This window comes from Sylvia atricapilla, chromosome 8 (assembly GCF_009819655.1).
Source record: "Sylvia atricapilla isolate bSylAtr1 chromosome 8, bSylAtr1.pri, whole genome shotgun sequence".
Classification (NCBI taxonomy): domain Eukaryota; kingdom Metazoa; phylum Chordata; class Aves; order Passeriformes; family Sylviidae; genus Sylvia; species Sylvia atricapilla.
This window is the reverse complement of record NC_089147.1, coordinates 31,270,695-31,295,022: the sequence shown is the minus strand read 5'-3', so window position 1 is coordinate 31,295,022 and position 24,328 is coordinate 31,270,695. Positions and strand designations below refer to the sequence as shown.

The 24,328-nt window shown below is 60.5% G+C and overlaps 7 protein-coding genes across 8 annotated transcripts; 4 read left to right on the top strand and 3 right to left on the bottom strand.

Annotated features, from left to right (window-relative positions):
* The first annotated feature begins 234 nt into the window (after positions 1 to 234).
* On the top strand, positions 235 to 7,062 carry LOC136364562 (putative lysosomal acid lipase/cholesteryl ester hydrolase). The gene is made up of 10 exons (XM_066324514.1): positions 235 to 296; positions 1,272 to 1,383; positions 2,333 to 2,450; positions 2,792 to 2,990; positions 3,781 to 3,890; positions 4,183 to 4,328; positions 4,857 to 5,003; positions 5,540 to 5,611; positions 6,557 to 6,622; positions 6,745 to 7,062. Exons 1-10 carry the CDS (start codon positions 235 to 237, stop codon positions 6,976 to 6,978), a joined length of 1,266 nt encoding a protein of 421 aa, XP_066180611.1. The 3' UTR covers positions 6,979 to 7,062.
* A 1,408-nt stretch (positions 7,063 to 8,470) lies between these two features.
* PAOX (polyamine oxidase) lies at positions 8,471 to 11,267 on the top strand. The gene is made up of 7 exons (XM_066324314.1): positions 8,471 to 8,720; positions 9,058 to 9,550; positions 9,632 to 9,831; positions 10,053 to 10,308; positions 10,409 to 10,521; positions 10,598 to 10,755; positions 11,099 to 11,267. The coding sequence occupies exons 1-7, from the start codon at positions 8,576 to 8,578 to the stop codon at positions 11,237 to 11,239; spliced, it is 1,506 nt and encodes a 501-aa protein (XP_066180411.1). The 5' UTR covers positions 8,471 to 8,575; the 3' UTR covers positions 11,240 to 11,267.
* A 124-nt stretch (positions 11,268 to 11,391) lies between these two features.
* MTG1 (mitochondrial ribosome associated GTPase 1) lies at positions 11,392 to 14,622 on the top strand. Of its 2 annotated transcripts, XM_066324311.1 has the most exons (12): positions 11,392 to 11,513; positions 11,581 to 11,806; positions 11,893 to 11,959; positions 12,083 to 12,185; positions 12,270 to 12,350; positions 12,434 to 12,490; positions 13,163 to 13,253; positions 13,333 to 13,394; positions 13,511 to 13,607; positions 13,771 to 13,852; positions 13,966 to 14,078; positions 14,170 to 14,622. In XM_066324311.1, exons 2-12 carry the CDS (start codon positions 11,581 to 11,583, stop codon positions 14,265 to 14,267), a joined length of 1,077 nt encoding a protein of 358 aa, XP_066180408.1. In that variant the 5' UTR covers positions 11,392 to 11,513; the 3' UTR covers positions 14,268 to 14,622. The 2 variants fall into 2 exon arrangements, with proteins under 2 accessions (XP_066180408.1, XP_066180409.1); XM_066324312.1 differs by lacking the exons at positions 13,333 to 13,394; positions 13,511 to 13,607; positions 13,771 to 13,852 and having other exon boundaries at positions 13,163 to 13,287.
* A 4-nt stretch (positions 14,623 to 14,626) lies between these two features.
* On the bottom strand, positions 14,627 to 16,003 carry SPRN (shadow of prion protein). The gene is made up of 2 exons (XM_066324320.1): positions 15,712 to 16,003; positions 14,627 to 15,323 (listed from the first exon to the last, which is right to left on the bottom strand). Exon 2 carries the CDS (start codon positions 15,314 to 15,316, stop codon positions 14,906 to 14,908), a length of 411 nt encoding a protein of 136 aa, XP_066180417.1. The 5' UTR covers positions 15,317 to 15,323; positions 15,712 to 16,003; the 3' UTR covers positions 14,627 to 14,905.
* Positions 16,004 to 16,093: 90 nt separating this feature from the next.
* Positions 16,094 to 18,363, top strand: ECHS1 (enoyl-CoA hydratase, short chain 1). The gene is made up of 8 exons (XM_066324315.1): positions 16,094 to 16,234; positions 16,901 to 17,098; positions 17,170 to 17,297; positions 17,378 to 17,477; positions 17,573 to 17,677; positions 17,755 to 17,874; positions 17,961 to 18,028; positions 18,112 to 18,363. Exons 1-8 carry the CDS (start codon positions 16,114 to 16,116, stop codon positions 18,175 to 18,177), a joined length of 906 nt encoding a protein of 301 aa, XP_066180412.1. The 5' UTR covers positions 16,094 to 16,113; the 3' UTR covers positions 18,178 to 18,363.
* A 376-nt stretch (positions 18,364 to 18,739) lies between these two features.
* Positions 18,740 to 20,949, bottom strand: PRAP1 (proline rich acidic protein 1). The gene is made up of 4 exons (XM_066324319.1): positions 19,910 to 20,949; positions 19,708 to 19,780; positions 19,558 to 19,616; positions 18,740 to 19,201 (listed from the first exon to the last, which is right to left on the bottom strand). Exons 1-4 carry the CDS (start codon positions 19,915 to 19,917, stop codon positions 18,853 to 18,855), a joined length of 489 nt encoding a protein of 162 aa, XP_066180416.1. The 5' UTR covers positions 19,918 to 20,949; the 3' UTR covers positions 18,740 to 18,852.
* Positions 20,950 to 21,071: 122 nt separating this feature from the next.
* Positions 21,072 to 24,297, bottom strand: ZNF511 (zinc finger protein 511). Its single transcript, XM_066324316.1, has 6 exons — positions 24,103 to 24,297; positions 23,890 to 23,963; positions 22,901 to 23,102; positions 22,682 to 22,806; positions 22,153 to 22,338; positions 21,072 to 21,679 (listed from the first exon to the last, which is right to left on the bottom strand). Exons 1-6 carry the CDS (start codon positions 24,256 to 24,258, stop codon positions 21,610 to 21,612), a joined length of 813 nt encoding a protein of 270 aa, XP_066180413.1. The 5' UTR covers positions 24,259 to 24,297; the 3' UTR covers positions 21,072 to 21,609.
* Positions 24,298 to 24,328: the final 31 nt, after the last annotated feature.

Here is a 24,328-nt window from a genome sequence, read left to right as displayed (position 1 = left end):
ACCGTGGCTAGCATGAGCTTAAGGTGCAACTCCATAGCTGGAATTCCTCGGCGCACCAATCCGGCCGCGCTCTGGAAACGCAATCCCTCGCAAACATCAAAGTCACGGCCACATGGAGGGAGGTGCCATAGGAGTGATCAGCACACATCTGCTAATTGGAGGGCACGTGGCAAGGGACAGCAGGGTCACGGCGTGGCTGGGCTGTGACACAGCCTGGTCCTTTTAACCCTGGTGATGACAGAGCCACCAGCAGTGCCACCAGCAGCCTGGGCAGAAGTGGCAGTGGGCTCTGCCCGGTCACGTATTTTCCTCCGTGTCGTTCAGGTTTGTGTCCTTCTGGAGCTGCCCTGAGGGGGACAAAGCATCGGTTGCTCTTTTTTATTTTTGGTCTTAGCTGGCTCCTTGGTGATACCACAGGTAGGTTTGCTGGGAATATTGCAGAGGGCAGGAAAGTGTCTCGTGGTGCGGGAGATCGGCTGGGAGCAGAAGGAGGGAGGCAGAGAGTAATTCCCAATTCATGCTGCTGGGCTGAAGTTGAGCTCTCACTTTGGAGAGCCTGGCAAAACATTAGAAATCATATATAATATTCACTGTGTGGATTAAAAATAAGCCTCTGCTCAGCTCAGGAGCATCTAAGGTGATCAAAAAGGTTCCTGTCTTTTTTCAGGCTACACTTACTTAACCAATAGCCTTCCTATGAGGCTCTACCAATTTCAGTTCATAGGATCCTTCTGTTTACAGTGGGTTTTGGGTACAAAAGCTAAGCAATAGAAAAACATGAAAAGTGTAGACAGAGTCACAGCCCACTCACACTAAACACATTCCTTCCATGGCATAAAATCCCCCTTTAGATTAATTTCCTCTGAGATACAACTGGCTCAATGGTATTGATTTAGTTCTTGTTTTGTGCAGCTTCTTCTTGACATTAAAAATATATAAAAGGCTCCTGCTTAGTACCAGATCCTGTCTGTACAGAGGAGTTTTAAAATTTCTCATGTGGACTGCAAAGAAAAGTGGAATTGGGAATTGCCTGCACTTTCCCAGCCCAGAAAAATCTAGTTGATCTCCAGATATGTGTGGAACTTTGTCCATCATACCCAAGCAGAAAGAAACATTCATATCAATTTTAGTAACAATAATAATCAGCAATTATTACAACAACAGCATCAGCATTACTGGTTCTGCTGTTGTTATCCTTGTTGTTTCTCCTATTCCTATTATTACTGTCATTACCATCATTTTTGTTGTTGTTGTTGCCATGATTTACACAGGCACACCATGTGGCTGTTCATTGCAATCCTGTTTCTCGTGCAAGCACCCACCAACTCCGAAGATGCCACCAAGCAGAAAAAGCCTCTAAATCCCGAGACCCTCATGAACGTTGTAAGTCAGGAGAACTTTGAATTTTCTGTCTGGAAGCCTGGGCATGTTCAGCTGGAGGAGAGAGGCACACGCAGAGGGCTGGTGGTGTTGAGCTGCTGTTATATGACGCTGCCTCCACACACCACCATTGACAAGCTCCTCCTCCCAGCAGAATTAAGTGCAATTACCAGCAGGGCAGTTAGATATGGGGATGATCCCTGTCTGGATTTGATCAGATACCTCCCCAGAGGGTAAAAATTTGTGCGTGGCTCCTCTCCTTCAGCTGCAGCAAGTCGCTCAGAGCCACGTCCATGTGAGCCCTGGGCAGCTCTGAAACTGGGTTTGGCAGGACCCAAGAGAAGGGAAGCTTGCTGCGTTTCATCTTTCCTGCCAACCTCATGGCAAAGGGAGCAAACAGCAACGTGCGGGCAGGACCACAGCTGGATTTTACCAGTAGGAAACTACCCAATGTGCGGAGTTTTCAGCATAAATAAAGCTCAGGCAAAGCCTCAGGAGCCCTGCAATGAATCCTGTGGGGTTTATCCCAGTGCCCATCCAGTCAGCCCAGCTCGGCAGGTTCCAGCTGCCCCAGCGCCTTTATCTGCCCGGCGCATCAGCTGGGAGCCTGGTGCGACACGTGCTGCCGCCGCTGCCAGGCGTCAGGAAATCGGTGCCAGCCGTCAGCAAAGCGGGGTCAGGCGTCACTAAATCCTTTCGGTTTCAATCGTCGTGTTTGGAACCGTTTCAAGCCCTGCAGCTGCCAGCTCCCCTCCTGCCCACGGCCGAGCATCTCCCCTTCCCTCGGGCAGATCACTGCGGTGGGGTTTGGACAGAGCATCACCCTCGGTCACAAGAAGTCCTCAGCTGATCCAGAGCCAGCTTGAGGGGCAAAGCCGTGTCCCAGAACTTCGGTTTTACCAAGTGATGTGCTCTTCAAGTCAGCTTCCCGCCCGGGTTTTTGTTCCCCCAGAGCCAAATCATCTGCCACAGAGGGTACCCCAGCGAGGAGTATGAAGTCCTGACTCGTGATGGCTACTACATCAGCCTGAACAGAATTCCTCATGGAAGAGAAAAGCCTAAGAACAGAGGTACAGCTCTATTTCACTCAGAGCCAGAAAAAAAGGGAAAAAAAAAAAAAAAAAAAAAAAAAAAAAAAAAAAAAAAAAAAAAAAAAAAGCCGTGACTGTAAGCATGGGAATGGATGAACCTGGACAGGCCAGGAGAATAGTTGTTGTTAAAGCAAAAATACTGAATCCATGGCATTTCTCCCATTTACATTCGAAGCTGTAGCAGCAGAAAACATCATGAAAAAATGTACATTTTGCATGTCCTCTGGCAGTGCATGGAAGAGGGTTTACTGGCCTTAATTTGGTGTGAGTGAATAGAGAGAATCTGGTTCAATGAAATGTGCTGTTTCTTTTGCACCCAGGGGCCAAGCCAGTCGTGTTCCTCCAGCACGGGATATTTGGAGAAGGCAGCCACTGGGTGGAAAACCTGGCTAACAACAGCCTTGGCTTCATCCTAGCAGACTCTGGCTATGATGTGTGGCTGGGAAACAGCCGGGGGACGAGGTGGTCCCAGAGACATCAGCACCTCTCAGCTGACCAGGTGGAATTCTGGGATTTCAGGTGGGCTGAAGAGTGTTACAAAAGCCTGGCGGTGTTTTCTGCCTGTCACCAAGCTCTAGGCAGAGGTGGGTGCCTCCCAGCAGGCAAGTCAGAGCACCTAATCCCTGGCACAGCCTCCCCCGGGGAGGATGGAGGAGCCTGAGCAGACCTGCCTGCTGACACGGTGCCAGCACCTCCCTGCAGCTGCCGAGAGCACAGGGCACTGCTGCCTGCGTGGGGACACACAGAGACATCAGCCCTGCCTCAGGGGCGCCCACCGAGACACCACTGAGGTGTCACAAGTGTCATTGCCACCTCCCCTGCTCCTAGACCTTGCTGCTCCTTGTCCCCTCTTTTTAAGCTGATCAGCCTCTCCAGGGCTGATTTTCAGAGTAGAATCCCCAGGCCCATAAACAGGCTTTTAGAAAAATCTCACACAGCAGGGTCTGCCTTTCACCACGTCCCAGCAACAGCCACATGGGCAGGAACCAGTGCTCTATTTCCCTCTGGGAATGAGCATCCCAAGGAGCAGAGCTTTGGCTGTAATGCTGGTGGGAGTCAGCTCTGGGTCTGCAGAGAGGCCGGGCATGGCACTGGAATGCTCTGCACAAGGTTATTTACTGCTCACCACAGCCGTGGGAGGACTAAGCCCTTTCAGGGGAGGATGATGCCACGGCAGGAGAGATCCACGCCGGGAATTTTCTCCTGCACAATCAGCCCCAGACGGAAAGCTGAGCAATGCAAGGCAGCTCAAGGTAAGTTTGCCCTCCTGTTGCTGCCTCCTGGCCAACACCTCCCTCCTGTGTTGCAGCTTCCATGACATGGCAATGTACGACCTCCCGGCCGCCATCGACTTTGTGCTGCAGAAAACGGGGCAGAAGCAGCTCCACTACGTTGGCTACTCCCAGGGCTGCACAATTGGTGCGTTCCGAGGGGTCACCCACCACCTTGACTCGAACAACTTCAGTGTGCTGTTTGTCAGCACAAAGCAAAGGGGCTTAACAACCACTGAAGTGCCCCATTAGACAAGGGAATAAAGGTGTTGCCTCCCTTTGGACATCTCTTGTGCCAACGTTTAGCAGGAAGGTGGCAAGAGGTCTCAGATTTCCAAGTGGAGATAATTATTTAAACAGACCCGGGTCCAAGTGAACCCTCGGGTTTAGCACCTGAGAAAAGATTAAGCCAGTCTGAGGTTGTTTTTCTGTTTTCTCAGCGTTTATTGCATTTTCATCCATGCCTGAACTGGCTGAGAAAGTCAAAATGTTTTTTGCCCTGGCTCCAGTAGTGGCACCCAAGCATGCCAAAAGTCCACTCATGAAGATGCAGCTCCTCCTGGACAGCAAGCTCAAGATGATTCCGGTAAGGGACTACTCCATGCCCTTCTGCCCCAAAACTGACTGGTTCCAAAGAAGGGATCATGCACAAACACAGCCCCTGGGGTGTTCTGATGCAGCAGAGAACAGTGAATTCCTGCTGATTTATTAGCATAGACATAATTCAGGTGCACATACAGTCCTGGATGGCCTTTTTGAGTGCATGTCTTCTGTATCTTATCTGTAGGATAAACATGGTCTTTATATGGGGGCACTTGCAGGCATCCTAGGCTAAACACCTGGAAAAGAGCAGCTTTGCCATGCTGATTCCCTGAAAACCAGGTCCAGTGTTTCGGGGAGGGGGGGGGGGGGGGAAGAGAAGAGTTGTGAATATTAATTTCCCTGGTGTGTGTTCAGTCAGCATCAAGTCCCGCACCCAGCCGTGCACATCTCTGGGGGGGCAGTAGGCTTGCCTCCTGGATATTCCCTTGCCTGCCTGGCTGGTGGGACAGTCCAGGGGCTGGGCTGCAGGGAGGGCAGGGCAGGAAATGCACGGTGCCCTTTGCCCCTGCAGGTGCTGCTGGGCAGAACGGACGCGTCCCTGCGGATAAGGAAGCTGTGGCGGTTTCTCCCGGAGCTGTGCAGGCACACCATGCTGCACAGGCCCTGTGCCAACCTCCTCTTCCTGCTGGGTGGCTTCAACGAGAAGAATCTCAACATGGTGGGTGCGCCATGCCAGTGGGGACAAGGATCCCAGGGCCACTGTTCCCTGCCCAGCCTGTCACAGCCATTCGCCCCAGGTGCTTGCAGCAAGCAGACCCTGCATGGGTGACACGTGTTCCCTCTGCCACGTGCTTTTCCTCCTGGGACAGGAAAGGCCCCAGGCTCTGCTGGGTAAATGTCAGTGGCCAGGTGGCCCTTGACAACACCTCTGAATTTGGGCTGCCTGTCACTGCGAGCACCTTGGGGTGCAGCCCCTGCTCTCAGCCACCTTTGCGTGACCTCAGGCAGCCACTGAGGCCTTGAGCACAGCCCCTGAGCCCAAGGTGTCTCACGGAGCCCATCCTTCATCCCCATCACTCTCCTCCCGATGTTGCCTCACAGCAATGGGTTTTTAATGAAATTTATATTCCTGAACCCGGTCCGGCTTTTCAGGCAGCCTGACTCAGCAGTGGCTGCTCTGGGAAGCACCTGGCAGCTGCCACTCCACTCCCATCCGCTGGAAAGCAATGATGGCTGGGATATGTTTCCTTGCAGACACGGCTGGATGTGTACACATCCCACTATCCGGATGGCACCTCTGTCAAAAACATCATCCACTGGGCCCAGGTAGGATCCCTGACACAGCCAAGGCTTCACCCCTGGGATGGTCCCTTCACTGAGAGTCTGCTGTGCCCAGGGCAGACATGACAGTTCAGGGATCCTGGACACTGGCAGCTCCTGAGAAAGTAAAGGCAAGAAATTAGAAGAGGTGCTGGATGCAGGATGAGCTGCCCTGGTGTCTCTGGGGACCAGGGGACACCACAGTGCTGTGCCAGGCAGGACATGGGACAGGATGGGGAGGCCACAGCAGGATGCTGAGATCCCCAGGAGTCACCAAAGCAGAACCTGGGGACACCATGGTGCTGGTGGGTGGAACCCCAAGGAGAGGCTGGGGGACCTGGATGAGGAGCAAAAAGGGGATCCAATAACATCTTCCCGTCTAAAGAAAGGGGTCCTGGACACCCTGGAGGTTGACTCTGCAGCTTCAGCACCGGCCCTGCTGGAAATGGGGTCAGGCTGGAGAACCCCACCCACGTGCCTCCTTGCAGAGCAAAATTACAGATAATGGAAGCTGGAAAAGGATGATCAGGTTGTTGAAGGAACTCCAGCAGCACCCCGCACACAGCTGGTGGTGAGCAGGATTCCAGAGGGAAGAGCACAGCACTGGGGCAGCCAAGGGGTCACGTGCAACACCTTGGTTTGTCAACCCATGGCTAGGGACAGGCACAGAGCCAGAGGTCACAAAACCACCCTGGTAAAAAAGGCGGAATGCCTGGCTTTGCAGGGATGCCATCTCCTCCTGCAATGTCCCACTGGTGAGGAGGCCAACACCTCTCCTTGTGCTGCCTGTCCCCAGCCAGCTGGCATGGCTGGAGATGGGCAGAGGAAGGGCAGGGACTTACACAAGCCCCTTCTGAGCACCCTCTTGTGACAGGTGCCTTGGGGGGAGATGTGAGACCCACGCAGCAGCACTTGTTGGCCTCCCACAGCTGACCCATCCTCTCTTCCCAGGTGTTAAAATCTGGAGAATTCAAAGCCTTTGACTATGGCAGTGAGAACCCAGCCAGGTACCACCAGGTAGGAGCTGCAGTGGCAGTGCTGGCAGCTGGAGATGCTGCCAGGGGGTCTATCCAGGGTGGGCACAGGGCCAGAATTGCTGGCAGGGATTGACCCACTGAGACCCCCCCATGTCCCCCCAGGACACACCGCCCTTGTACCGCGTGGAGGAGATGCCCGTGCCCACGGCGGTGTGGTCGGGAGGGCAGGACTGGGCAGCTGACAGGAGGGACGTTCTCCTGCTGCTGCCTCGCATCACTCACCTCGTCACCTACACCCACATCCCTGACTGGAACCATTTGGACTTCGTCTGGGGCCTGGACGCCCCTGGGCGCCTCTACAGCAGCATGCTGAAGATGATGGAAGGGTCCCGGTAGAGCGGCAGCTCTCGGGGGGTGCCGGTGGCATGGCTCCTGTCCCTCAGCTGAGACAGCCCGAGGCGGGGGTGGGACACTCCCTGCTGTCCCCTCCTTCCTGCTGTCCCCTCCTTCCTGCTGTCCCCTCCCTCCTGCTGGCCCGACAAGCTTCTGGTGATGGTGCTTTCCAGGCGTCCTTTGGTGTTGGGGTCTCTCCTCCTTGTTGGGGTCTCTCCTCCTTGCTTGGGAGATCCTCAAGCATCAGTAGCATCGTGCTGGGAGGGCGGCACCAGGGTCAGCCGAGGCACTGGAGCAGGCAGGAGCCACCAGCCCTGCTGGAAGGGCCCCAACATGATGGTGCTGACCCTGAGCTGTGCCAGGGGGACGTGGGGACCCTGCCGTGACCCCAGAGTGGCTGCCCAGTGGGTTGTGGATTAGAGCACCCAGCCTATGAGGAGGTGGGAGGGAGCTGTTGAGTCTGCCTGTGGGGGGACAGGCTGAGAGCAGCCCCCCAGCCGTGGTACACAAAGGAATGGAGGGGATGGATGAGGCCAAATCCTTCTTGACAGCAGCTACGGGTGATGCAACGAGGGGTTCTGGCCCCAGATTGCAGCCCAGGGCGGTTCAGGTTGGATTTGGAGAATCCTTTTTCCCTGGGACAAGTCCCCAAGGAACTGGAAGGTCACCATCTGGGCCAAGCCAGGCACCTGCCTGCATTGTTTGGGCTGGGACTCGGGCCAGAGGTGTCCAGGAATGGATGCTTGGCTCAGCACCAGGACACCGGGAATTATCGTCCCTCATTCCTGGGAGCTGCTGGCCCCAAATGCCCTGGGCTGGCTTGCAGGGCCACCGTCCCCCCAGGAAGCTGCTGCCGGGATGATGTCCCCAGCCCGTCCCACCGTGCTGCTTGCTGCAAACCTGGAGGTGGAGAAAATCCCTCCAAAATAAATGCTCAGAGGGGATTTCCTTTGACACCCCCACCTCTTCCTTGCCTGTGAATATTTTCTAGGGACCTGCCAGGGCCAGCAAGGACACAGTAACCTCATAGACAGCTGGTAGAGCTGGGTGGCACAGTGAGTTTTCCGAAAGTCCCAGCTGGGAGTATCCCAGTACATCCCAGTACCCTCCCCTACCCCTGGGCAGGCGGCAGGAACGCTTGCTGGCAAAAAACCCCACCAAACCACCAGATAGCCTTGGGAGCGGAGAGTCTTATTGTATCCACGAACATTTGGGAATCACGGGTGGGCGCGAGCGCTGGGACCGGCCCTTGGGGCAGCTCCGCTGGGATGTGTGAGCGGGACCGCGGGACGATGGGCATCCACTGTGAGCGGGAGCGGAATGAGGAGAGTGGGGAGGTGGTGCCGGGGCTGCCCCTACTCCAGGAGGGGTCCCCTCTCCCACCGCGGCCTTCTCCCGTCCCTCACGGGTGCAGGCAGCTGGCTCATCACTGCGCCGGGACCCACGGGCATCCAGCCGTGCCTCCACTTCGCCACGCCGCCCTTCATCCCCTCCTCCCCGCTTCCCTCGGTGCGCGGCTCGGGCGGCTCCAGGGGCGGTGCCGTTGGCGGCGGGCGGTGCCGGCGGCGGCGGAGGGCGGTACCGGCCGGCGCGGGCGGCCATGGAGGGCAGCGGGCGGCGGGTGGTGGCGGTGGGCGCGGGGCTGGCGGGGCTGGGGGCGGCCCAGCGGCTCCGCGGACACGGCTCCCTCCGCCTGCTGGAGGCGGCGGGCCGCGCCGGCGGCCGCGTCTGCACCCGCCCCTTCGGTACGGGCGGCCGGGCCGGGGGAGGCTCCGGGAGCTGGGGGTGGGCGGCACCGGGGGGCGGGCCCGGGCCGGGACAGGGGCAGGGGCGGCTGTAGCGGGATGCGGGAGCTGCACCTGACCCCCCCGGCCCGTGGGGCCGGTCCTCGGTGGGCCGGACACGTGGCGGGGGCGGACGGTCCCGTGGGCACGCGGGAATCGAACGGAAGCCGGTCCCGGCTGGCACCGGGGCCCGCCGGCTCCGGCCTTTTCCGGGGCGCCGGGGGTCCCGCTGCGCCCCGAGGGCTTCTGCACGGGCACGGCTCGGCGTGACCCGCTCTCCCTCCCTCTCTCCCGGCAGCGTCGGGGCTGGCGGAGATGGGGGCACACTGGATCCACGGCCCCTCGCCGGGAAATCCCGTGTTCTGCCTGGCCTCCCGCTACGGCCTGCTGGGCCCGGAGGCCGCCCGGGAGGAGAACCAGCAGGTGGAAGCGGGGGGCCATCCCCCGATGCCGTCCGTCACCTACGGCAGCTCGGGGAAGGTGCTGAATCCCAAGGCAGTGCGCGAAGCCCGCGACCTCTTCTACGCCCTCCTGGCCTCCACCCGCGCTTTCCAGGGGTCCAAGGAGCCGCCGTGGCCCAGCGTGGGCCAGTACGTGCGGGCAGAGATCGCCCGGACGGTGCCCACCATGGCCGGGGGCCAGGAGAATGCCCGGCAGCTCCAGCTGGCCGTGCTCGCCGCCTGCCTCAAGCTGGAGTGCTGCATCAGCGGGACCCACAGCATGGACCTGGTGGGCCTGGAGCCCTTCGGGGAGTACGTGTCGCTGCCCGGCCTGGACTGCACCTTCCCAGGGTAAGCGCGGGGCTCCGCAGCGGGACACGCGGAGGAGCGTTCCAGGGGCCGCCCCGTCCCCAGCGGTGACTCCTCCCACAGTGGCTACAGCAGCTTGGCCGAGCGCCTGCTCTCGGATCTGCCCGAGGGCACCGTCCTGTTCAACAAGGCAGTGAGGACCATCCAGTGGCAAGGGTCCTTCCGTGAGGAAGGGGACGATGCCAGGGTTTTCCCCGTGCGGGTGGAGTGCGAGGACGGAGATGTCTTCCTTGCTGACCACGTCATCGTCACTGTCCCGCTGGGTGAGGACACCGACACCTCCCCTTGCCCCGTCCCCTCCCACCAGCCGGCACGGTTGGAGATGGGCGAGTGGAGGGGAGGGATTGCCTAAACCCCTTCCCAGCCTCCCCTCTCCCACTGGGAAAAGGTTGGAAAGGGGTTTGGGGAGGTCAGAGCATCTCAGACACCGTTTAGGAGCCCAGCTGAGAGCTGCCCCGTTGCCTGCCCAAACTCGTGGCTGCAGGTTTCCTCAAGGAACGGTACCAGGAATTCTTCCAGCCTCCCCTTCCCGAGAGGAAAGCACAGGCCATTTGCAACCTGGGATTTGGCACCAACAACAAGATCTTCCTGGAGTTCGAGCAGCCTTTCTGGGAGCCCGAGCAGCAGCTCCTGGAAGTGGTGTGGGAGGACGAGTCGCCCCTGGAGGAGCCCAGCGCCGACCTGGAGGCCAACTGGTTCAGGAAGCTCATCGGATTCGTGGTGCTCCAGCCGCCAGAGCAGTAGGTGCCTGGGCATTTTGGGCGTCCTCCAGGCCTCCTCTGGGCCGCTGGTGGGCACGGGGAGGGGCAGCAGCGTTCAGCCCCACATTCCCGCCCCCAGGCACGGGCACGTCCTGTGCGGCTTCATCGCGGGGAAGGAGTCGGAGTACATGGAGACGCTGAGCGACGCCGAGGTGCTCAGTGCCATGACCCGCGTCCTGCGCACCATGACAGGTGCCTGCCCCGCCCTCCCGGCCCGCCCGTCGCCCCTGGGGCATTTCCCGATCCTACCGCTAACCCCCGTCCGCAGGGAATCCCGACCTGCCCGCGCCCAAGAGCGTGCTCCGGTCCCGCTGGCGCAGCGCTCCCTACACCCTCGGCTCCTACAGCTACGTGGCCGTCGGCAGCTCGGGGGAAGACATCGATGTGCTCGCACAGCCCCTGCCCGAAGACCCCCGGGACCCCCGGGTGAGGATTCGGCCCCAGCGGGTGCAGCGGGGACACACAGACGGGAGTGGGGACAGGAGCACAGGGAGGCGGCACTGCTGACCCTTTGCGGGGTCACCAATGCTCAGGTCACCTGCCGAGCTCCACGGGGGCTGGGGGCTTTTCCACAGAAGTCGTGGACAGGCGGCTCCTCCCAACCGCTTCCCACGTTCCTCACGGCGCGGGGTGGGTGCCTAGGGAAGGGGAAGCGCCCGCTCCTGGGTTTTTAATGCGGTCGTGTCCCCGCGGGGTGCTGGAGTGCGGGAGATGAGGCTGTTCTAGCACAGCCCCGCGGCCTCTGTGCTCACCGCCCGCCTCTCCGCAGCCCCTGCAGCTCCTCTTCGCCGGCGAGGCCACGCACCGCACCTTCTATTCCACCACCCACGGGGCGCTGCTGTCGGGCTGGCGAGAGGCCGAGCGGCTCAACCAGCTCTTCCAGGCGCCCGTCCCCGCGCCTCAGTCCTGAGGCATCAAAATAAACCCCGGTGCTTTGCCCTTGGGTCTCCTTTATTGAGAAACCTCCGCGCCGGCGCCTTCTTTCCTCTCCGTGGCGGGGTGGATGCGGCGGGAGTGGATCCATCGAGCGGGGGCTGCGGCGTTAATACCAGTTGGTGCTGGAGATGGTGTAGCGGGGGTCGTCCAGCGGGTCATGCGTCGGGCCGGGCCGCGGGGGAGGCGCCGGGGTGGGCTGAGGGGCGGGTGGGCGAGGGGGTTGAGCCTCAGAAACGGCGGCACGGGGAGTGCCGGGGCCCGCGGGGGGCACGTTGTGCCCCCCGCGGGCCTCGGCACTCCCCGTGCCGCCGGGAGATGCAGCCGAGCCCCCCGGAGGCCCCGGTGGCGGCGGTACCGGTTCCGCCATTGCTGTTTCTGAGGCGGCTTCCGGTCGCGCCGGAAGTGACGTGCGGCAGCGCCGCAGCCATGCGGATGTGGGCAGCGCTGCGGGCGGCGGGGACGGGCCCGGGAGCGTTCCGGGAACGCTTCGACTTCGGCGGCCGCGATGTGGCCTCGTGGTTCCCGCGCCACATGGCGAAAGGTGAGGGGCTGCAGCGCGGCGGATCGAGTTCCTCCCCCCTCGTGTGCCCGCTGCGCGCTCAGCCCGCGCTGTGCTGTGTGCTGCAGGCCTGCGGCAGATGCGCCTGGCGCTGCGGCGCGCCGACTGTCTCGTGGAGGTGCACGACGCTCGAATATCCTCCACAGCGGCCGGAGAACCCTCTCCCTTGTCCCTCCAGACCACCCTTGCCCCTCTCCACCTCCTCTCCACTCCCCTTTCTGTCCACGCTCCCAGTCACTGTCCTTAGCGCAGCCACATTCCGCTGTCGGGCCGTAACCCCGCGCTGCAGGAGGCGCTGGGTATCCGCCCTCACGTCCTGGTGATGAACAAGATGGATCTGGCCGATCCCCGCCGGCAGCCGGTGAGCGCCGGGGCAGGGCCGGGCGGGGGGGCAGCGGTGGTGTCACAAGCAGGTGACAGCAGTGCCTCTTCCCGTCCCCTCCAGGCGGTCTTGGAGCAGCTGAGGCAGCAGGGATGTTCACACGTAGTCTTCACTGATTGCCAGCGGGATGTCAATGTCAAGAAGGTAGTGGGGCAGCAGCCCAGCCCTGATCCCTGGTGAGCTCCCAGCCCCATGGAGAGCAACAGCCCTGTCCCTGTTCTCTGCAGGTTGTCCCCATGGTGGCCAGGCTGGTGGCCGAGGGCCCACGCTACCACAGGGCCGAGGTGAGACATGCACAGGGGGTCATATATCCTGGAATATCCTGGGTTGGAAGGGACCCACAAAGACCATCCAGTCCAGCTCTTGGCCTTACACAGAAACCCCAACAATCCCACCCTGTGCATCCTTGGGAGCAGTGTCCAAGCACTCCTGGAGCTCTGGCAGTCTCAGGGCCGTGCCCATTCCCTGGGGAGCCTGAGCAGTGCCCAGCACCCTTTGGGGGAAGAGTCTTTCTCTGATCTCCAGCCTGACCCTCCCCTGGCACAGTTCCAGCTGTTCCCTGGGTCCTGTCCCTGTCCCAGGGAGCAGAGATCAGAGCTGCCCTCAGGAGGAGCTGCAGCCCCTGGGGAGGTCTGGCCTCTCCTTCAGCTGAACAAACCCCAAGTGACCTTAGCCAGCCCTGCAGACCCACTCCCATCTTTTGGACACTCTGACAGTTTTACATCTCCTTTATATTGTGGTGCCCCAAAACTGCCCCCGGTGCCTGAGGTGAGGCTGCCCCAGTGCAGAGCAGAGGGAAGGTCACCCCCCTCTCCAGCCAAGGAACAAGGCTGCTCCTACATGTGCCAGAAGTGCTGGCAAACACTGAGATATTTCTCTCTGGCAGCTGCCTGTTGGCTGCAGGGGTGGGTGGTTGGTAACCAGCTGCTCCTTGCCTGTGTCTCCCCGACTTCCAGAGCTCCGAGTACAATATCCTGGTGATCGGCGTGCCCAACGTGGGCAAGTCCTCATTCATCAACTCCCTGCGGAGGCTGCACCTCAAGAAGGGTATTTCTGCACAGTGCCAGGGCTCGGGGAGGAGGTGGGCACAGTGTCACGTGTGTTGTGACAGTGTCTGTCCCCCCAGGCAAAGCCACTGCAGTGGGGGGTGAGCCAGGAGTCACCAAGGCAGTGCTGTCCAAGATCCAGGTACTGCCCCTGCATACAGGAGGCTTGCTCAGGTCTCCTTTGCAGCAAGACCTTAAGGTCAGTGCCTCTCATTAGCTGTGTGGTGCTAATTACCAGCCCTGCCTCCCCCGTGCCAGGTGTGTGAGAAGCCCCTGATGTACCTGGTGGACACTCCTGGCGTGCTGCCCCCCAGGCTGGGGGATGTGGAGACAGGCATGAAGCTGGCGCTGTGTGGTGAGGTGGTGGCCAGGGGCAGTCCCCAAATGTGGCCTCTGGGCTTGGTACCCAAGGCTGGGGTGACAACCCAAAGCTGCTCACGACTCGTGGGTGTGAGGGGGTGGAAGGAGAGTTGGCCAGGGCTCAGCAGGGCTTAGGGAAGCTGGGGCTTTTTTTCCAGGAGCCATCCATGATCACCTGGTGGGAGAGGATGTCATGGCTGACTACCTCCTGTTCACCCTGAACAAGCAGCAGCAGTTCAGGTGGGCCAGTGGGGAAGCGGGGAGGGATCCCAAGAGGGTGCTGGGGGTGCCATCCCCAGGGAATTTTGGGGACAGGCAGGAGCAGCGGGGCGTGAGCCATCTTCCCCTGGCAGGTATGTGCAGCACTACGGGCTGGGCCAGCCCTGCGACCACATCGAGGCCCTGCTCAAGCACGTGGCCCTCACCCAGGGGCGCACACAGAAGGTGAAGGTGCTGACAGGCACAGGTGGGTCATCTGGGGTGCAGGGGCCGGGATTTTTTGGGGATCCCAGGGTAGCTCCAGGTTGTGCTGACACTCCTGTATCCGCTGTTGACAGGGAATGTCAACATGATGATGCTCAACTACCCAGCTGCTGCCTACGAGTTCCTGAGGGACTTCCGAGCAGGACGCCTGGGCAGGGTGACACTGGACTGAGACCTGTCACTGGACAGGCACAGCCTGCAGCCATGTGGACTGGGGACACCTCAGCAGGGAGCTCTGGTGTGTGATTGAAGTGGCTCTGCCAGGGCTGCCCCGGTTTGGGGCAGGAGGGACAGGATGCCCTGTGGTGTCGCTGTTGTGATGCTCCCATGGAGAGCTGTGCCCGCCCCGGAATGCCTGGGGCACCGCTGGTGCCTCCGGCTGGCACCTGGAAACCGCCAAGGAGCAGTTGCCTCGCTGTGGTTTTGACCTGCTCTGGAGCCTCCATCCCGAAATAAAGCCGGGGGGGGGGGGCAGGGGCCGGGCGCTGGCCATCCCAGGGTCCCGCCCCTCGCCCCGCATCCAGCCACACGTGCTTTCGCCCAGTTTTATTGCCGCCTCCTCGGCCTCCGGACACGGCGAGGCCACGGACAGGGGCGCGGTGCAGAGGGGTGCCCGAGCCGGCGGGGTTTGGCTCGGAGTGAAGGGGTGGTCGTGAAGGGTCTTCCGCAGGGGTCCTGCCCCGCCGGCGGTGGGTGGCCATAGCCCCGGGAGCCGCTGCTCGGCCGTGGGTGGGGCTCAGCCCCGGTGGGGGCGGCCGGTCCTCGCGGCGTCGTGGGTGCACCGGGCACAGTCAGGTCCCCCGAAATCCATCAGCGGCGGAGGAGGGCGGCCAGCGGGCAGAGCCAGGGCAGCGCCCGGCCCGCCGGGGTCTCGGAAGGCGCGGCGGAGGTCCAGGCGCTGGCGGCCGCCGTCCAGTTGCCGTCGCGGTACTCGGCGCCGTCTCCCGCTTGCAGCTCTCCGGACAGTCGGGCCCGGCGCAGGGCCGCCCCCGCCGCCACGCCGGCCGCCGCTCCCGCCGCCGCCGCCCCCGCCACGCGCAGCGCCGCCCCGGCGGAGCCGTACCGGGGCACGGCCGCCCTCGGCCGGCTGCGGGCCGCCCCCCGCGCCGCACCGCGGGCCGCCCCCCGGGCGCCGCCGCGCCCACCCTTGCCGGCCACCGTGTCGCAGAAGGTGGCGGCCAGCAGCACCAGCGCCCAGCACGCCGCCGCGCTCCGCCGCATCCCGCACCTGCCGCAGGGAGGGAGGGAGAGCCCCGCCGCTCAGCCGCCCCCGGCCGCGGGCGGGGGACCGCGCACCGACGCGCCCCGCTTGCGCCTGTGCTGGGGACGCGCACGCGTGTGTCACACGCAGCTACCCGCGCGTTGCATAAACGCGCTCCCCCCACCCCTGTGGATGATGCTCCCGCACACGCACGCTCCTGCACGCCCCTTGGATGATGCTCCCGCACACACTCGCACACGCGCGCTCCGCACAGCTGTGTGGACGATGCTCCGCACAGCCGTGTGGATGATGCTCCCGCCCACGCTCGCACCCACGCGTTTCTCTGGCTTCGCAAACACCCGACAGCGGGACACACTCACACCCCCGCCTCTCCCTCCCTGGCCGCGGGGCTCACCGGACCCGCAGATGCCGCCGGCTCGTTGCGCTCCTCTCCACTCCTCCCTGGCCGCGCTCCCGCTGCCGCGCTACCACCGCGCCCCCCGCACTCCCCCCTAGTCCCCGCGCGGGGGGCGGAGGGGAAATCCCCCCACCTTACCCTTTCCCCTTCTATTCCCGCTCCCCGCGGCGCCTCTAGACCCGCAACCCCGCCGGCCCGGCCCCGGCCGCGCCCCGCGGGGCAGCACGGCGGGACCCCCCCTCGGGGAGGGTTCGGACCCCGCGCCCCCTCCCACGGCCCGGGGATCCCGGCCCCGCCCCGCGGCCCCGCCTCGGCCAATGGGGACAGCGCCTGGCGGGGCGGGACCGGCCGCACCAATGGGCGGCGGCGGGAGGGGCGGGGCTCGCTCCGCGCTCCGCCATGGCCGCCCCGCTGCGAGCGCTCCTGCGCCCCGCCGCCGTCACCGTCACCGCCGCGCTCCCCCGAGCGTGCCTCCCGCCGCCGCTCCGCGGCCCCTGCGGCGCACGGCGCTGCAGCTCCGGTGAGCACCGGGGCATCGGGGGGGCACCGTGGGTGGGTGGGCTTGGCCGCGCTCGGCGCCGGGCACCGGGTCCTTGCACCGGGCACGGTCGTAGTCCCGGGCGGCATGTGCCCATTGCGCTGCACGTGATCCCTGGGCCGCGCACCAGCCCACGGCACCGGGACACTAGTGCCGTGTACACTCCATGTACGGTCCCAGAGCCGGGAGTCCCTGGGCTGTGTGCCAGGGCCACAGCACCGGGCACCGGGACCCAACAGAAGGTACGGTCCCAGCACTGGGCCTGTGCCCAGCGAGTTGCACGTGGTTCCGGAGCTGCGCTCCGGAGTCCATCGCCGGGCACCGGGACCTTGCGCCATGTACGGGCAGTGGCGCTGGGGCCCGGCGCCGGGCACCGGGGTCGCTGGACCATGCACCAGCTCGCAGCACTGGGTGCCTGGGCCACGCACACTGTCCCAGCACGGACTAGTCACGGCATCTTCGCGGGCTGGGGTGGCATTGGGAGCTCCTCTGAGCCAAGCTCCCGCCGGCTGCCGGTGACCGCTGCCATCAAGGTCGCCTTTAAATAGCACGGAGTGACGGTGGCCAGGCGTCGCCGAGGGTGGCCGGGGGTCCTCCCGGTGCCCGGCAGCCGGCAGGCTAACGGGCCAGTGCTGGTGTGGCGGGCAGGGGCCGCATTCCAGTACCTGCTGGTGCAGAAGACGGGAGCACAGAAGAACGTGGGGCTGATCCAGCTGAACCGGCCGAAGGCACTCAATGCGCTCTGCGAAGGGCTCATGGCGGAGCTGCGGCGGGCGCTGGAGGCCATGGAGAGCGACCCGCAGGTGGGAGCCATTGTCCTCACCGGTAGCCAGAAAGCCTTTGCAGGTAAGAGGGGGGCGTCTGCTCACCCCAAAGCTGTGGAGCGGATTGGTGTCCCACTGCACTTCCCTTTGCAGCTGGTGCAGACATCAAGGAGATGCAGAATAAAACCTTCCAGGAGTCCTACAGCGGCGGCTTCCTATCTGGGTGGGACAAGGTCTCCATTGTCCGCAAACCCATCATTGCCGCCGTCAACGGCTACGCTGTGAGTGTCCTCCACATGTCCCTGCACCCCCTGTCCCCACTCTGGCACCCCCTGACCCATCTCTGTCTGCCCTGTCCCAGCTGGGAGGCGGGTGTGAGCTGGCCATGATGTGTGACATCATCTACGCCGGGGAGAAGGCAGAGTTTGGGCAGCCTGAAATCCTGCTGGGAACCATCCCAGGTGAGCAGCAGGCACGTTCCAGGGGCTTCCATCCCAGCTGGCGTGGCAACAGCCAGGCATCCCTCTCTGAACCTCTCCCTTCCCTAAATGCCCAGGTGCTGGTGGGACGCAGAGGCTGACCAGGGCAGTGGGGAAGTCACTGGCAATGGAGATGGTGCTCACTGGGGACCGGATTTCGGCAAAGGAGGCGAAGGAGGCAGGTGGGGGCAAGGGGCAGCCCTGGCACTGCAGGGGCCTGGCAGGGAGCCATCCCCCCACTTCCCACTGCCCGTCCTAGGTCTGGTCAGCAAGGTCTACCCCGTGGAGAAGCTGCTGGACGCAGCCATTGCCTGCGCTGAGAAGATCGCCAGCAACTCCAAGCTGGTGGCTGCCATGGCAAAGGAGTCAGTCAATGCTGGTAGGAGCTGGGGGCCACATGGGAACCCCTTGTGGGGGCTGCGAGGCCAGGCAGAGGGGTCTCCCCAACTTCTCCCTTGCTTTCAGCCTTCGAAACGACGCTGACAGAGGGGAACAGGACAGAGAAGCGCCTCTTTTACGCCACCTTTGCCACAGTGAGTAGGGGCATCAGCCCCATGGCACGAGGGATAACAGGGCTATTGCAGCCCCTAGGACCTGACCTCTCTGCTTGTCCCAGAGCGACCGCAAGGAGGGGATGACGGCGTTCGTGGAGAAGCGCAAGGCCAACTTCACCGACAGCTGAGCCCAGGAGGTGCAGGTCCCTGGGGTGGTGCAGGTTCCCACGGCCTCCTGCAGCCCATCCACCCCCTGCCTTACCCCCCTGAGGGGACCGGGACCCGTTGGCGAGCAATACTTGCTTGGGGTGACAGCCAGCAGTGGGGACCACCTCTGCCTTCGCTATTAAAGGGTTTTCTAGGTGCTGCTGGGAGATGGGACATCATTGCTGCGAGGTCCTGCCTTAGCTGGGAAATGTTGGGGTTCACTGAGCCCCCCCACGCTCCACCACACTGCTCTCCGATGCTGGGCTGGGCAAGAGCAGCCTCATGGAGCATAGGTCAGTGTGTTCCCCAGGAAGGGGACAGCCTGTGGCACCTTCTGGGGCGCACCAGCAATGTGCTGAGTTTGCCTGGCCTCAGGCTCACCTGGGCTGAACTGAGACTGGGATGATGGGCTGAGTCTCCTGTCTCGGGGCATCATCCTTACCTTGCCCGGTGCCTTGGGGTAATTCCTGAGGGAGTTCCTGCAGGTTTGGGGGGCCCTGCAATTAGCAGCAGGTTTCTGCCAGTAATGAGGAGCCCACCAGCATGTGGAAGGGTTTATTAGTGAGGCTCAAGACTGGGTAGGAAGGGGCAGATTTCCTCAGGAAGCCCCAGGGGCATCTCCCACCCGTCATTTCCCAGCTTGGCCACGTCTCCATTCAGCTGTGGTAGATGTGGTCACGGTCCTCCTCCGGGGCATTCTGCACCTTCAGGGACAGCATCCGGGGTGGCCTGTAGGTGTCAGCCTCGCTGGCATCACCCTGGGGGTGGTAGAGGTGGTCACGATCCTCCTCCGGGCCATTCTGCACCTTCAGGCCCAGCATCGAGAATGGCACACGGGCATTGGCCTCCCTGGCATCATCCTGGGGGGTGTGGAGGTGGTCACGATCCTCTTCTGGTCTTGACTGGACTTGGGGTGGGCCCCTCTTGGCCCAGGCACTGCTGGAGAAGACCCTTATACCTGGTTCACCCTCCTCTGATGGCTCGATGGCTCCTACACCCAGGATGCTGGAAGAGGGGAACAAAATCAGCAAGGAAAGATTGCCAAACACCACCCTGCCCCAGGGGAATCCCACCCCAGTGGAGTGCAGGGACCCTGCTGAAATTCCCCACACCCCAGGAAGCACCAGTTGGGATCTCAGGGTGCAAGAGGGCTAACTTAACTATTTGTTCCACTAAAGGAATAGAGAAACCAGCTGGATGCTCAGGGAGTTTGTATAATTTGGGGAGGAAGAGAGATGCAGCTGGAGACTCTTCATTTTAGGGGGCACAAAGTAACAAGGGGGATTTATTCCCCTCAAACATTTCCCATTTTGGGGTGTTGCTTTATTGATTCCTGCAAGCCAGATGCAAGCGCCTCTTACATTTCCTCAGCCAAATCCTGCTCTGTGGCCAGGTCCTTCCAGCGGGAGCTGCTCAGAGCCTGTGGGGAGACAAGGGGGTTCCGAGGGGGGTCACACGTGGCTCCCCTCATCAGAGGGGGCAGCAGGAGGGCAGGCTGAGGCAGGGCTCACCTGAGTGCTGCCGGGTGCCAGCAGGAGGAGAGCAATGCCCAGCAGGACGGTCACACTGCACAGCCCCATGGCCCTGGGGTGGAGAAGGGATAGATAGCAGACACATGGATGGCACAAGCTGGCCCACAGCCTGTGCCCGTGCCCACAGCTCCTCCCTGACCCCAGCACCCCCTGATGCCCACTGGGGCTAGCAGGGACCTACCTGTCCATGGCTGCCTCCTGCCACACCTGCCTCGCACTTTGCCCAGCTCGCGTGTCCCTGGTGCCACTGGGTGGATCCAGGTCCCAGTGCCGCCCATCCCACAGCTCCCTCCTGGCCCTGGGTCCTGCTGCTCAGGGACATGGCACCCCGTGCACCTCTGGGCTCTCCAGAGCAGGCAGGTCCGTGTCCTCCTGCCAGTGCACGATCTCTGGAGAAATGGGAAATTCAAGTTTTGCCTTGAAATAAGAGGATTTGACAGCCACTGGCCAGCTGGGAAATACTTTGTTGCCCGGGGACTCTGGGAAAAGCTGGTGGCACAGAAGAGAGGGAGCCAGGAGCCCCGAGGCTGTAACTGCAACTTCGGTTTGTTTCCCAAGAGCAAGGGCGGGCACTCTCTGACCCTGGACTCTGGGAAAAAGCCGATCCCGGGTCAGAACTCGTGATCCTGCACACGTAAGGAAGAGCAGACTGCGCTGCTGCCTGACGTTTGGACCATCACATGCCAAAGCCTGCGGGCATTTCCAGTAGCGTGGCACCTGCTTCCCATTCCCAGGTATCCCAGGGTGGGGAAAAAGCCTCACTGGGGGCTTTAGTGTAAGGAAGTAATTCTGGGTCCCTGCACAGATGTCCTTGTGCAGTTGTGTGGCTGCAAGGTTTGCCTGCTGGAGACAGCACTCTCCAGAGCCCACGGAGCAGGGATTAGGGCTGGACAAGCTGGATGAGTTTTAAACAGAGCGAAGCTTTTTTAAACTCACTGGGAAATCTCCTACATCTTGGTAAACATCATTCCCTGCTCCCATTTGCAAGGATTTTTCAAAGCCCCTTTGATCTTCTATTTCCTCACAGAGCGGGGGAAGGGAAAAAAAAATGCAATTATAGATCCTAAGCTTCTTGGATAAACATTGTTCCAGAAACATCTTTTTTTTCTTTATCTTATGCACAATTTTGGTGTGTCAGGATTCCCCAGGACCCCAAGGCCAGTGGCTGTGTTTTCAGCTTTTTCCAGGAGGATGAGATTGCAAAGGAAGGGAAAGGCAACAGGGAAAACAACCTCCATCCCAACCTGATTTTGGCAGCATTTGCAGCAAAGGGAGGGAAGTTCATTCCACACATCTGACTCTGCCTGGGCTTCAAAACAGCACTTAAATTCTCTATGAAGCAATTTTGTAAAAAATCCTTTTATTTATTCACCTGGTTGGAAGCCACTTTATTTTAAGTCCCTGTGAAAATGCTTCTCCTGGCCCAGACAAACCTTTCAGAGCAGGTGCTGGGGTGCACAGAAGACTTCAGCAAGATGGAAAAAGTCAGAACTAAGGACCAATGGTGTTTCTTCCCCCATTTTCTTTTCTCAGTGAGTCCAGCTTCCATACAGTCATGTGGTTGTCTTGTAATTTCTTGCATCTATTTTTTACCCCCGAGAGGCAAAATATAAAACACCAAATCAATCCCGTGCAGCCTCAGCTGCACGACAGCTTCCTTAACACCTCACTACACATTCTGGGTTCTTCTTCCCAAAATCTTGAGGATTCTTCACTCAGTCAGGTGGTGCCAGTTCTGTTTGGCATCAGGAACCCATCCCCAAATGCTGGCAGAGCTTGAATTGGTTTGAGTGGTTTATTCCATGGAGTGGGACCTGGAAATATCCCTGGTGGCACTGGCTCCATGCCTGCTCATCTTGCACAAATCTGCTGCACTGACCTTCAGACTTTCTTCCGTGGTCCTTTAAATCCTCGGGTGGCACCTTGTCCAAAGCAAATTGTGGATGGGATCCTGGAAAGGGAGACAGGCTTTAATCCAAGTTAACAGCCCAGCCCTCACAGGCTCACTGGGATGCTTAATGCTCTGTGGGTCATTTGAAGCTCCCAGAGTGGGAAGAGCAAGGTTATGGGAAGAGCAGAACATATAAATCACCAAAGAATGGGTGAGATGTACTCTGCCCATTCCTGTCTTGGAGGCCTCTTTACAGCAAGGTGTCACCAAATGTAACACTGGGGCAGTTGCAGTGGTTGATAAGCAGGAGCAGGAGAGCAGAAGCAGCATCCTGCAATACCTTGGGAAGAGATCAGGTGGGCAGCTTCCCCAGCATACCCACGTTCTGCTCTTCCTTACACTTCCTTCTTTCAAAAATGCCTTTGGAAGCACACATGGGATTCCTGCCTGTTTTATCTTCAGCACAGCAACACCCGAAAGGATGCTGCAAAGGGCTGATAAGATGGAGTGGCCCCAGAGGCCACAGCACAGACCTGGATTTGTAGAGTCGTTTCTCTGGCAGCGAGGAGCCAGGGCTGGCTGCAGGCTGAGAGATCTCCATGTTCTCCTCAGGCCCTGTTTCCATGGGATTCCCTTGGAACTGCTCTGCCATCTCCATGCTCACATCCATGGGCACACTGGAGCCCTGCTCCCCGGGAGAGCTCGTGTGCTTGGAGCCACTGCAAAGACAGAATTTTACATCCTGGCTCAGGAGCTGCCACTTGAGCCCAGAGCCAAGGAAATCAAAGGTACTTCATGAGGAAATGAGTCCCTCTGGGATGGATTCCTTCCCAATATCCCATCCTACCCTGCCCTCTGGGAATGGGAAGCCATTCCCCCTTTTCCTGGCACTCCATCCCTTGTAAAGATTCTCTCTCCATGTTTCCTGTAGCTCTCTAAGGCATTGGAAGGCCACAATTAGGTCACCTCAGAGCTACTCTTCTCCACGCTGAGCAATGCCAATTCCAATCCCAATTCCCTCCCCACTTTCCTGGCAGGACAAGAGGAAAGTTCTGCAATTACCTTTTCACCTTCTTGGGCCTGTCAAACCGAAAGTCAGCAGGATAAAGGTGCACGGTCACCAAGTGATCCTTCCTGTCCTTGCTGCTCTTGAACTTCTCCGTGCAGCCTTCCACCAGACACTGGTACTGAAAGGCAGGCAGGAGAAAGAAAAAAAGACATAGCTGGAAAGAAAACAAGTGCACACCAACCACGAGGCAAGGGCTGGACATGGCAGCTCACCATATTTTGCTTCTCAGCCATTATCTGGAAGAGAGAGTCGTGCCACTCCAAGATGTGGATATCCAAGAGATTCCCAGAGGGAAAGGAGCGCTTGCAGAAGGAGCAGACATTCCTGTGTAGGGTGTTGTAGTGGTGCTCGTAGCTCTCCAGCGTGTCAAACACCTGGTTGCAGCCAGAGATGTGGCAGCTGAACTCGGACACCCTGCAGGGAAATCAGGACATCCATGCTTTAAGCTGCATTAGAGCCTTAATTTCAGCTGCAAACATCCCCTCTAGAAGACTTTATCAGAGATAAAGGATGGCTTGGGTTGGATTGGACCACAAAGCTCATCTGATTCCAACCCCTTGCCATGGGCAGGGCCACCTTCCACTAAACTCTCATCTGCAGCCACAATACTTGTGGCTTTTTTTGACTTAAAATTAAATGACAGGTGCAAAGGAAGGAAGATCACAATGGTGCTGGCAGCTAGAAACGAACTCCCACTGGAAACTTATTAACCTTTGTGGCTTCAGGATCATCTAGATCATCCTCCTCTTAAACAGTGCTTCGGTGAAGAATAAACAGGCCATGATGCAATAAGTTAGCTAATTAATTGGCTGCTGGATGTAAAAGTTGTAGTTGTGGATGACAACTCTGTGCCAATGCTTTTTTAAGAGGCATCCACAGGTGAACCTCACACAACACTCGAAAGTATTTCTTGGATTTTAAAGACAGGAGCAAGACCAAGATTCTTCCCCAGGCTTAGCCTTCTGTGCCAGCTGCAGCAGCCCAGAGCAGCTGTGGCTGCCTCTGGATGCCTGGAAGCGTCCAAGGCCAGGTCGGACAAGGCTTGGAGCAGCCTGGCCTAGCAGAAGGTGTCCCTGCCCATGGCAGAGGGGAGGAATAAGATGATCTTCAAGGACCCTTCCAACCCAAACCATTCCTTGATTCCACGGCAGGCGGACTCAGAGCTCGCCAGCACCTCTGGCGACGAAACCGCCTCACTTACTTGGGTCTCTCGGCCACCTCCTCGAGGCTGGTGAGGACGCCCTGCAGGTAGAGGTGCCTGTGCACGTCCCCATCCTAGACAGGAGCAGAGAGTGGCTGTGGGCGGGCGGGCAGGGCTGCGAAACACCGCCAACCCTTCTGCTCCGGCGGAAGCCGCGCTGGGAGCGGCCCCCACACAGCCCCGCGGGGCTCGCCGCGCGCGGCGCCGCCTCACCTCGAAGAGCGGGTGTTGTGGGCCGAGGCGGAGGCGGCGGGGGGTGAAGGTGAAGGGCGGCGCGGGCTGAGGGGGACGCGGGGATGCGGGATCCTGAGGGAGCGGAGGGAGCCCCTCACGGAGGAGGACGTGAAGGCGCGCCGGCAGCGGCAGCATGGCGCGACAGCGCGGGCACTGCGCAGGCGCGAGGCGCTCCGCCCCTCACCGCACTGCGCGTGCGCGGGGG

Bases quoted from the DNA above. Each gene is read 5' to 3' on its own strand.
- PRAP1 (XM_066324319.1), bottom strand. The intron at 19,617-19,707 runs GTGAGCCCTGCC...GTCTCCCCACAG, and splicing joins TGGCACCCGGCAGCACTCAG to GCTCTGAGCAGCTCCCGCTG. The intron at 19,202-19,557 runs GTAAGAGGCGCT...CCCCTCTTCCAG, and splicing joins CAGGATTTGGCTGAGGAAAT to CATCCTGGGTGTAGGAGCCA.
- ECHS1 (XM_066324315.1), top strand. From the start codon at position 16,114: ATGGCCGCCCCGCTGCGAGCGCTCCTGCGCCCCGCCGCCGTCACCGTC. The intron at 17,099-17,169 runs GTAAGAGGGGGG...TTCCCTTTGCAG, and splicing joins TAGCCAGAAAGCCTTTGCAG to CTGGTGCAGACATCAAGGAG. The intron at 18,029-18,111 runs GTGAGTAGGGGC...TGCTTGTCCCAG, and splicing joins TTTACGCCACCTTTGCCACA to AGCGACCGCAAGGAGGGGAT.
- LOC136364562 (XM_066324514.1), top strand. From the start codon at position 235: ATGACAGAGCCACCAGCAGTGCCACCAGCAGCCTGGGCAGAAGTGGCA. The intron at 2,991-3,780 runs GTGGGCTGAAGA...CCTGTGTTGCAG, and splicing joins GTGGAATTCTGGGATTTCAG to CTTCCATGACATGGCAATGT. The intron at 6,623-6,744 runs GTAGGAGCTGCA...ATGTCCCCCCAG, and splicing joins ACCCAGCCAGGTACCACCAG to GACACACCGCCCTTGTACCG.
- PAOX (XM_066324314.1), top strand. From the start codon at position 8,576: ATGGAGGGCAGCGGGCGGCGGGTGGTGGCGGTGGGCGCGGGGCTGGCG. The intron at 10,309-10,408 runs GTAGGTGCCTGG...TCCCGCCCCCAG, and splicing joins GTGCTCCAGCCGCCAGAGCA to GCACGGGCACGTCCTGTGCG. The intron at 10,522-10,597 runs GTGCCTGCCCCG...CCCCGTCCGCAG, and splicing joins CGTCCTGCGCACCATGACAG to GGAATCCCGACCTGCCCGCG.
- MTG1 (XM_066324311.1), top strand. From the start codon at position 11,581: ATGCAGCCGAGCCCCCCGGAGGCCCCGGTGGCGGCGGTACCGGTTCCG. The intron at 11,960-12,082 runs ATCCTCCACAGC...GCGCAGCCACAT, and splicing joins GAGGTGCACGACGCTCGAAT to TCCGCTGTCGGGCCGTAACC. The intron at 13,608-13,770 runs GTGAGGTGGTGG...CTTTTTTTCCAG, and splicing joins CATGAAGCTGGCGCTGTGTG to GAGCCATCCATGATCACCTG.
- ZNF511 (XM_066324316.1), bottom strand. From the start codon at position 24,258: ATGCTGCCGCTGCCGGCGCGCCTTCACGTCCTCCTCCGTGAGGGGCTC. The intron at 23,103-23,889 runs GTAAGTGAGGCG...ATTTCCCTGCAG, and splicing joins GAGGTGGCCGAGAGACCCAA to GGTGTCCGAGTTCAGCTGCC. The intron at 21,680-22,152 runs GTCTGTGCTGTG...CTCCCTTTCCAG, and splicing joins AAACGACTCTACAAATCCAG to GATCCCATCCACAATTTGCT.
- SPRN (XM_066324320.1), bottom strand. From the start codon at position 15,316: ATGCGGCGGAGCGCGGCGGCGTGCTGGGCGCTGGTGCTGCTGGCCGCC.